This window comes from Nomia melanderi, chromosome 2, assembly GCF_051020985.1.
Source record: "Nomia melanderi isolate GNS246 chromosome 2, iyNomMela1, whole genome shotgun sequence".
NCBI classification, from domain to species: Eukaryota; Metazoa; Arthropoda; class Insecta; order Hymenoptera; family Halictidae; genus Nomia; species Nomia melanderi.
In genome coordinates this window covers 20,938,172-20,948,247 of record NC_135000.1, presented here as the reverse complement: position 1 = coordinate 20,948,247, position 10,076 = coordinate 20,938,172, and the positions used below count along the sequence as shown (strand labels likewise).

Here is a 10,076-nt window from a genome sequence, read left to right as displayed (position 1 = left end):
TACATATTTTAATTTATTTCGATAGCGCGTAGGCGAATCAAACGGGCATGTAACCACGTCGCTACGATCCAATCCATGCGCGCGTTCGACGTCGATCGCTGATGATCAGCCATGAGGCTCGACTTCCATTTTACCAAAACAACATTTTATTTTCTCTTTTTTGTTTTTAATAGTTGTACCTGGTTATATCGATCGTGTTAGATATCGTTAAGCTTAATTGGAACGTTCGCGCTGTTTGAACGCGGGGGGAAATTCATTGGCACGGTTCACTGTAATTTTTTTTTTTGTTTTTTTTTTCAATTTTCTCGTTTCCCGAATACGTTTCGAACAATCGTGCAACAGTATCGCAGCTTGAATAATCGAACACTGCTATTCCTGTGATTCTTTTGAAATTATTATCTTTAACGTTCGATCGATCCGTTTCCGCGGACGGCGAACGATAAATTAATACTTGAGTGCGGTTTCGGATTTCGGTTAAAATCAGTTTGCGATATGATACTTAAGCGGCTTTGACGTTAAACGTTCAGTATTACCAGGGTCGGCCGATGCGAAAAGATTCGGCCGACCTCACATCTGAGCCTGGACAAACCAAGTCGAAACGGTTCAGCCCGATTCAAAAGAATGCCGGAACAGAGTTTTGCGAATTTATGCTACCTAACGAGCAAACCGACCGACAAAGCAGCTTCATAGACTGATTAAATTATCTACCTCAACGAATCAAATCGTATTCACGTCCTTCTCTGTACTATAAACGTCGACTAGAGTGTAACGCGGCAAGAGTAATTAATATAGGTTAAAACGCGCCCGCACGCGCGCCTCTGTATATCTATGTATCGAACAATGTAATATAGTGGGACTAATAATTATTTATTTAACGTGACAGATGGAAGTTCGCGCGACGGCCAAGAGACTTCAGCCGAGATTCGAGGAATTTAATTTATTTTTTAAACGAGAAATTATATCGGAACCCATTCGGTGCTTCTCTATCGCGACAGAGAAGAACATTGTTACTTTGTACACGCGTAAAACTGTAAATAAACTGTATATCTGTTGTATTAAACGAATTCCTGCACCGGTTTTACTTCTTAATGCGTGAAATTCTTTTCCTTTGCAGCAAGGGTAGTCCCTTTTGATTGCTTGTTAAATTGAGAGAGGCAATTAGAATTCTTTCCTTTCTAGGGTAAAAATACTTTGTTCAAATAGTGGTCTTTGTTTTCTACGTTTTGCCAAATAATTTCAAATTTTGGGTTTGATCTTTACGAAGTACTGTCTAGATAGAGATTAATATTCTATTAGTGACTCAATTTTAACGCCTTGTATATTTTACATTTTATCTGGTAATTTGGAATGACATTTTACTATAAAATAGAACGGATAATTAAATATAGCCAGTTTACTAACAGGAACATTGAAACAATGCTTTTAGATGCTTTAGTAACAGTAACTGAACTACAAGACTTTAATATCTTTCGTTACCTCTAACCATCTAGCACGAGTCTTAATTTCAGCGTAAGTTAAACATACAAGTTTGCTAAATGTACGTCTACCTAATACAATTTCAAACTCGACTAGTAATAGAATAGAATCTTTGCCCACAGAAGTATCTATTCGAGACGCACAATTAGTTACACAAGATGAAGTTGCTTTCACAACCTTAGCACGACTTAATTGGTACCTGCCAATCAACGAGTTGACTGTTACAAAGGTGTTCAGAAGAATTATCCAGCAAACAGACTTACGCAGCGAATTGATTCCCCCGGCCAAGCACCACGGTCAGCCGAGCCTTCAGCGAGGCTGCAGAAGGAACGGAGCTTCTCGGAACCGGGTGGCCATCGATCATGATCGTAGTAGTCGCTGGGTAAACAGCATCGAGCGCTGAGTAACGATAAATCGAGTCGCCTCGTTGGCTGCACCTGTACGTAATCATCATCCTGTTAACTCTCACGAGTGCTCTCCCCGTCCCCCGTTGACCCACGAGCGAGGGTGATAATTCAATGTAGAATCAGAATCCGTCCCCCAACCCCCGGTGATCCGTCGTGCGCGTACACACTGATCGCTCTTCCCTTCCACCGCTCTCTTTCCCTCGCCACCTGTCATCCTCTCTCTTCTGGTTGCGCGTGTGTTTCTTTCTCCCTTCAGCCGACGTCGTCGTTGTCTCGAAACTATATATTCCACGGCATACGCAGGAAATAGTGTTTAATGCCGGCGGGTCAGGCCGGGTCTGACCCCCGGTGGTGGACAGCAGTCTATAGGATGACCGAACGCCGGACAGAGAAAAACGCGCGCGTTTGATCGCCGGCGAGAGAAGGACGGCGGTCGGTTGGTCCCCATCGAGCAATTGACGTGTCCGAGGAAGTGATGGAAGGATGATGGCACAATGTGCTTGAATGTCCCATAAGCGAGCGGGATTCTATATTAAACTGGTCCGGTTACGGGTCGTTCGGCTGTCCATCGTTCAGTCACTGGCTGGATCGGCTTGGCCAGGACAACGCGATCGATCGACCCTTGCTTCATCGTCACTCGCATCTGACCGAGTCTGTCACGGATCGATCCGTCAGACCTGCGAACCCGCGGAGACGTAACATGTCCTCCGGGACAGACTTGGACCGATCGTCTTGAAGCCAATCGCGATCGAGGAAGTGACGTGAAACGATAGGGACCGAGAGAGAGATAGAGAGAGAGAGAAAGAGAGATAGATAGGTAGATAGATAGATAGATAGATAGATAGATAGATAGAGAGAGAGGCCCCGCTAACGTTTCCGCGAATCATCGGCGACCAAGCGGGACTGAATGCTCGATCGGCTGTCGGCGAACGGGATCCAGGACTCGAACGATTCCTGGCGATCGGCTAGCTGGATAGGAAGCGGCTCGCGGCGTGCAGCACGCGCGAGCAAGTCCGTCGTGAGGCCGTCGAATCGACCGAATCCTTTGGACCCTTCGGCGAATGAGGTGACGTTATTGTGGTTAGTAGGCATGTAAGATGAGAATGGGAATGATTAGAACATTTTGTACGTTGACGATCGAACGTGTTCGATTGTTTGTTCGATTAATTTGACTGTTTCTGTGAAACGAATGGGATTTTGTATAGTTGATGTAATGGACTGGTTAGTCTTTTGTTTTGTTTTGCTTGCGGTTAGTGGACATGTAAGATGAGAATGGGACTACTTAGATCGTTTTATATGGTGTCGAATGTATTCGATTATTTGTTCGAAGTACGATTAATTTGATTATTTCTGTGAAACGAATGGGATTTTGCACATTCGATGTAATGCGGTAGTCAATCTTTCGTGTTTTTTTTTTCTATATTGTGAATGCTGCATGCGAAGAATTTTGTTTTGAATGGTAGTTTGCATGTAAAGCAATAAAAAAAGAGATTCAGGCTAGATTCTTTTATTGACTTTTGTGTATTCATTCTGTGGATCTATAACCAGGGGTTGCAATGGTTTAGAGCCACAGAGTCTATCATTATTGGTTTTGCAAAAAACAGATATCGGTTTTTTGATTTGACAACGGAACTTTTGATGTCAGAATAAGTGCACAGATTTTGCACCCGATTTTTCATTTTGTTTTACTGTGAAATGGTTAAAACTCTCTGTTTGATGAGAGATTTCTTGGTGATTAATTTTTTGCTATGTTCTTTCTCGAATACTAATAACTCTTGCAAACACAGGTATACACCGATTTCTGACGTCGGATATCGGAGCCCTGTCCAGAGCAAACTCATAAAATAACTCTTCGATGATGTTGAAAGGAACGACGTTGCTATTGCTTCCCTTGTTCTGCGACATCGGTGAGCGCGTGTTTTTTTTCTAATTCCCCAAAAGTAACAGCCGCACCTATTCAATTAAGATCAAAGCTCCCAAAACGTCGGTCCATTTTTTCACGGAAACGTTTGTGATTACAGCATTGGCAGCGCAATGCGGCAAAGTATGGCTGACAGTCTCCTCCTTGTGGAGACCAATTGCTGCCAGTGACAAAGTGGTCGACGCTGAGCTAGAAGTAAATTGGGATCTCGATTGTCCATCGAGTACAGGATACCCAGATACCATCAAGGTGTTCACTGCTGACCCAGCACATAGTAATAAGTTTTGTTTGCTTCTCTTGAACGTCGTAACTCGAGGATTAAAACGACTCTTATCTTTCGAATTGGTTCTACGTTTCATTCAAATCAAATCGATTATCGAATCTGTCCAATTTTGTATCTCGGAACGGACGGATTGAAGGAAAATCTGTTTTCCTTTCGGTTTTCATGAAACGGGGTTCTAGATTTATCGGTCCATTTCAAAAAAAGGACGCGCAACGGAATACATCCGAGGGAACGTAAGCTATCAATTTGTCCCCGTTTCTATCTTGGCTGACGTTTTTCTCGTATTTACGTCCCCGGACCCAGTGAGGAACGAACTTTAGGACTGGATCGTGTCGGGATTGGTTGATATCGGTCGAGACGCAACCCATCGACGTTGTGCTTTCAGATAAAACGATCAAGCCCAAGTTGACTTTGACTTTGCTGCAATACCCCCGAGGCTATTATCGAACCAACATCACGGTCGGTCGACCACCCCTTCCGGGTGGATGGGACACCAAAGATGGCTCGACACTTCCCGGACCCCATTGCTTGAAATACCATGCTGCCCTTTACAAAGACGGGGCTTTCCTCACCAGTTCCTGCTTGCAGATCTGGCCGACGTGGATGTACGATTTAAGGTGACGAACTATACTCACAATAAACTTATTTTTAATATAAGTACATATTTCATTTAAAATCTTTCTATCTAAAATTCAGTTTCATCGAACATGGAGTCTTTCAGGAAGGAATAACATGATCCTATATTGTCTTTTATGAAATTACTTCTTTGTCAGTCACCCCGTAATTACGTCAGACATGTATTTTAATGGAATAATTTTCTTGATTATATATACGCAGGAGACAGCTGGGAAGGCTGCCAATAGGAAGTTTAATGATTCCCGGAACTCATAATTCAGGATGCTACAAGCACGGTGATTTAACGCGGAGGGATGCCTTCCAACGATACTTGTTAACACAGGATCGAGACGTATGGACACAATTAGTGCATGGTATAAGGTATCTGGATATCAGGGTGGGTTATTACCCATCAATTCCGAATGGAACCGCCATTGAGGAAGGCAATCACATATACAGTTTCTGGATTAATCACGATGTGATTCGAATCACTCCTTTGTTCGCTATCATCGAAGATGTGAGGAACTTTCTGAACGTTGCGAGGGGAGAGGTTGTCATCATGGATTTCCATAGGTAATCTGACAATACCAAAGTACAGTACATTGCAATAAAACAATAATTCATCTGCTTCGTTAATTATCTTTTCATAAAACATAATACAGAACATAGTATTCCTCAAAATATATATTTTTGTGCTAATAATTGTGACCTACTATATTCAGCTATTACAAAGTTATGCAATGATAATCATGTTATAACATTATCGGTCTACATTGATAGTCGTGCAAGTAATTGAAAACAATTTCATATGAGCATTTATGAGCAAATAAGGTAAACGGTACACACGAAGCATTGGATAATAATAAAATCGCTGGCTACCGATATTATCCCGTGACAAGATAATGGCATCAAATCGAAAATTCTGATCAGTCAAATGGATGTGTTAAGATACATTCTGTTTAAGGGGAATGAAAGAAAGCGGCTGTGAATTGTCGTGAATGTAACAGATACGATTGTCCTCGCAGGGACGTAACATAATTCAATGTAGGATGATGTAATTCAATATGGGACGATTTTGCACGCAGATTTCCGGTGGGATTCGAGGACAGGTTGAGCAGGCATCGCCGATTGGCTACGATCCTCTGGCGAGAATTCGAAGGTCTGATCCTCAAGCCTGATAGGGGGGTCGAAGGTCTTGGTCCGACCTTGAACGATATTTGGACCGGAGGGAAACGCTTGATTATTTGTTACGGCGATAAGCACATCGTGAATGGTAAATTTATTACCTGCTACTATTCAATTGAATCCTTACGCGTCAATTCAATGCGCTGATATATACTCGGGTCACGTGATTCCTCATTAATCTGATAGCCGTGAAATTTTCAACGATTACTGATAATATTCCATATTAATACAAAATAATCTTCGATAGCGCTCGCGCGGGTTATTAATTATAAATGATAAATTACTAAAGCGACAGTTTAATCAACGTAGGCAACAAAATCACTAATACTCTACATTTTAAATTAAAAAATTCGATAGATAGATATAGAACCATGCTAAATGAAAATTCTAAGATATCAAAAATATCAAACTTCTGACTGGTAATTTTCGTTTCTCTCAGGCAAATTATTTTCTTCAATTATCTGTTTCCTTGTTTTAAATTTGAGGTTTAATCGAAATGATTTCTGAACAGAGTACGACTGGTTGTGGCCAACAATGTCTCAAGCTTGGGGTAATCAACAGACAGTGGAAGGTCTCTTCAAGTATTTGGACGAAGTTATTATGGGGCCGAAGAGGTTCCGAAACAGCCAGAACCCATTATGGGCGGTGATGGCGGAATTGACGCCGTATCCTCTGGACATAATCTTCAATCTGTCCGGTGGATTGCGGCAGATGGCGGATTCTGTGAACAGAAATCTTACATTTAAGTTCCAAGAGGAATGGTGGAAGGAAACCAACATAGTGGCTACCGATTTCTTCCTCGGGAACAATCTCATCGACGTCTCGATACAGGCGAACATTAAGAAGAGTAACATCGCCCAATGGCGTTTATAACGCGAGAAAGAAACGAATATACCCAGCGAACATTTAATTTTAATTAGATGCTGCTTTGCAAACGAGTACAGAGTCGAGACGAAAGAATGGTCGAGATCAGTCGAATTGTATTCAGAAGTTAGCCTTGTATCTCCTTGTTATCACGTGTGGAGGATCTATTAAAATCAGTTGTTGAGATTGAAATTATTTGTCTAGGAGCTTATAAACTTTAATCTTTGATTAATTTTAATCTCAACTGTATTTATGAATCATTGAAACTCTTTACGTAGTTCGAGTATCTTAAGGAAGACGCAGTAGGTTCATTTCGAAGGTTCATTCGAAGAATGGGAGAATAGTATTAATTATTAATTAGAATTCGCGAGGACGAGGACGAAGATTATCTCGAAATGAACCGCGGAATTGTAATTTTCGGATTTCTTGAATTTTAAGTAGAAGAAATTCACCGATTCGCCGAGGTTTCGGAGGAATGTTAGGGTAACCGATGTAAGAGTCCAAACACATGCGCAAGGATAATAATATGCGAATTAAAAAACTAATAAATCAGAGTATAATTACGTATACTCAAGGAGAAAGGAGTTTTAATGCCTTCGCCCTTCTATATCAAAACATTGTGGTCCCGCGAACGGTGGAGTTTAAAAGAAGAAACAGAATGAAACAATATTAAATGTTCAAAAGAATCTCCTCATATAATTCTTTCTATAACTCGGGTTCGAACGAGACCGTTCGAAACAAATGCTCCAACATTTCGAAAACGTGCTCCGCCCAGAGATCGGCGGCGCCGTGTTTCGGTTCGCGGCGATTTGACTTCCAAATGCCGGCCGACGCTGCTGGATCACGTTCGGGACACCGGTTTTTCGAGGTAGTCAGTCGTCTGCTAGCAGCCAACGGCAGTGAATCGATGCGACGAGAATTTTAACGCGTTCTCGTGCAACCCCATTCTCTCTCGCTTGCAACTTTTCTGCTCGCTCGCTCGCTGGTATCCACGTAACTTTCTAATAACGCGATAGTCCCGATACCACGTCCGCCCTATCCTTTCTTCTTCCGTCGTCGCTTTACCAGGACGTTGACAAATGTTTCGTCCTGCTGTCAAGATCGGGGAATAATGCTTACGACGGCGCGAAACGGATGCTGAGGGAGAAAAGGACTGGTCGGGACCAAGACAATTCTTGACGTTTTTCTTCTCAATACCAGACCAGTCGGCAAGGCAGCGACGAGACAATGGAGGACAATCTTGCACGCGAAGCGAGAGAGCTGTGGGCTGTTTACGCTTGGTGGTCGTGCGTACTTGTTTTGAAGATGAACGCTTTGTCGTGGTTCACTGGCAGAATTCGAGTAGCTAGACAGGTAAATCTCCTTCGTTTTTACATTGTTTACTGTCCTACTTCGCTGTATTGTCTCCCTTCCGAGCACTATTGCGAAGTTCTTACAGATTCCTGAAGATTATACGTACAATTTCGATTAATTTCTGTTCTTGATGTTAGTTACGGAAGTTAGTCGCTTTAGCGAATGTTAAAAAATACTAAAATGTTTTCGTTAAAATAAAGTGTTATCCTTTTTGATAATTAGCAATTTCTCGAAGTAAATCAATTTATCGCATACTTCGCAATTTAAGAAAAGGTAGAAATAGTTTCGTATATCTTAAAAAGCATCATCAAGAATATATATTTAAACATTCACAGCTATTAATGTCATAACATTTCACTCAAGTTTCAAAAAAGCTGTATAATAAGTTTTTATCATTCTATTTGTTCTGGCCGTGGTTATACCTCAGTTATAGAGATATCTTTTTCATTACCAAGATAGCACCACGGAACCATTTACACGCAAGATAGCAAGAAAAGTTTGAGTTTCATTATCGTAACGAAACAATTTTAAGCCATGTCCCAACACCGCGTCGTGACATTTTTGAAATTCGGTTGATCAAACGAACGAAGATTCCCGGGAATTTAATTGGATCGCTTAGTTCCGATCGATTTTGCAGGTGATTCACAGCGAGGAGGACAGAATGTGGATGAAAGGGCCCAATATAATTTTATGTCCGACCGGAGGCGGCCACGAAGACGTGGATCGCATCCGAAGCGCGCATCAACACGATCTTGGTACTGTGCTAGCTTATCTGCTAATTACACCGATATGGTTGTGCATGTCACCGTTGTTTCCTGTGGCCAGAATGATTCTTCCTTGCTTCGCGATAGTCAACATACTGTACACCCTGGCGCACATGGAGATCGGCGGACGGCACCGTTACTGCAAAACAATACTCTCCGCGTTTGAACTTTGCATCTTGATCTTCGTGTCCGCCATGACTATGCTTCGCTGCACGATTTCGCTTAGTACATAGCGATAATTCTATCTATATATATATTTCTTATGTGTGGTTCTCGTTACGTAATCACAACTGTTCGATAGGATAAGTGAGGTCAATGCAACACGTACCGTAACTGGAATCACAATGAATAGGAGCTAATGTTGCATCGAAATCATTTCGGCCGGGAGTATTGATGCCACCGTTCGAGTAAGCTGATTACAGTATTAAGATCCGTGGGATTGGCTGAAGAATGTCTCATGATTCATTATTATTAATTTTTGTATGAGGTTTGGAGTATGCATTAGTATTTAATAAAATACTGTATCGATATCTAAGTGGAATTTATTGTATGAAAGAAATAAGCACGAGTCGTAAATGAAAGTTGCCCATGTATGCATAAAATTGTCTTAATGACGGCACTAGTGATATGAAGCTATCTATTTAAATGGAAGTTGGAACACGTGATCACATCCGTAACATGATCAGAAGCGAACATGATCGGTAGAAATTCTGACACATTGGCTGTGTCAAGCTGTGATTAATTGTTTAACGGTTGTATGTCATAAAATGAAAGATATGTATTATACGTATAAAAACACTTTTTAATTCATTCTGATCATTAAACATATTTTTTTAAATTAGCTGATTGTGTAAAAGACTGTATAGTACAGTAGTAACGTTGGTTCGGGAAGTACTTCTCCACTTACTTCAATTACCATGGGCAAGTACTCATTAGATATCATTGCAACTATCAATTTCGTATACTTGACCGATTGTAATGCTGTAGCTAGTGTGCTAGTTCATCACGGTATCTACAAACAAGCGATAAAACGTCAAGTTAGTATCGCTACGACGAACAAAATATTTTTAAACAGTCCAAGCACGCTTTCACTCAATAGATTAAACAGTTTCATATGCCACCCGTTTAAATAAACTTTACATAAACTTTATTGTAAAAGAATATCACTAAAAAAGTATCACATTTTATTAAACAAGAACTCGATAGAT

At 41.2% G+C, this 10,076-nt stretch overlaps 2 protein-coding genes across 3 annotated transcripts; both read left to right on the top strand.

Annotated features, from left to right (window-relative positions):
* Window positions 1–2,212: 2,212 nt before the first annotated feature.
* On the top strand, window positions 2,213–7,332 carry LOC116429090 (PI-PLC X domain-containing protein 2). 2 transcript variants are annotated; one of them, XM_031981553.2, is made up of 7 exons: window positions 2,213–2,949; window positions 3,671–3,790; window positions 3,905–4,078; window positions 4,473–4,704; window positions 4,925–5,275; window positions 5,788–5,975; window positions 6,399–7,332. In XM_031981553.2, the coding sequence occupies exons 2-7, from the start codon at window positions 3,739–3,741 to the stop codon at window positions 6,758–6,760; spliced, it is 1,359 nt and encodes a 452-aa protein (XP_031837413.1). In that variant the 5' UTR covers window positions 2,213–2,949; window positions 3,671–3,738; the 3' UTR covers window positions 6,761–7,332. The 2 variants fall into 2 exon arrangements, with proteins under 2 accessions (XP_031837413.1, XP_031837414.1); XM_031981554.2 differs by having other exon boundaries at window positions 2,213–2,963.
* A 646-nt stretch (window positions 7,333–7,978) lies between these two features.
* Window positions 7,979–9,101, top strand: LOC143174276 (uncharacterized). The gene is made up of 2 exons (XM_076365080.1): window positions 7,979–8,104; window positions 8,742–9,101. The coding sequence occupies exons 1-2, from the start codon at window positions 7,979–7,981 to the stop codon at window positions 9,099–9,101; spliced, it is 486 nt and encodes a 161-aa protein (XP_076221195.1).
* The last annotated feature ends 975 nt before the right edge of the window (window positions 9,102–10,076 follow it).

Bases quoted from the DNA above. Each gene is read 5' to 3' on its own strand.
- LOC116429090 (XM_031981553.2), top strand. From the start codon at position 3,739: ATGATGTTGAAAGGAACGACGTTGCTATTGCTTCCCTTGTTCTGCGAC. The intron at 3,791-3,904 runs GTGAGCGCGTGT...TTGTGATTACAG, and splicing joins TCCCTTGTTCTGCGACATCG to CATTGGCAGCGCAATGCGGC. The intron at 5,976-6,398 runs GTAAATTTATTA...ATTTCTGAACAG, and splicing joins CGATAAGCACATCGTGAATG to AGTACGACTGGTTGTGGCCA.
- LOC143174276 (XM_076365080.1), top strand. From the start codon at position 7,979: ATGGAGGACAATCTTGCACGCGAAGCGAGAGAGCTGTGGGCTGTTTAC. The intron at 8,105-8,741 runs GTAAATCTCCTT...TCGATTTTGCAG, and splicing joins GAATTCGAGTAGCTAGACAG to GTGATTCACAGCGAGGAGGA.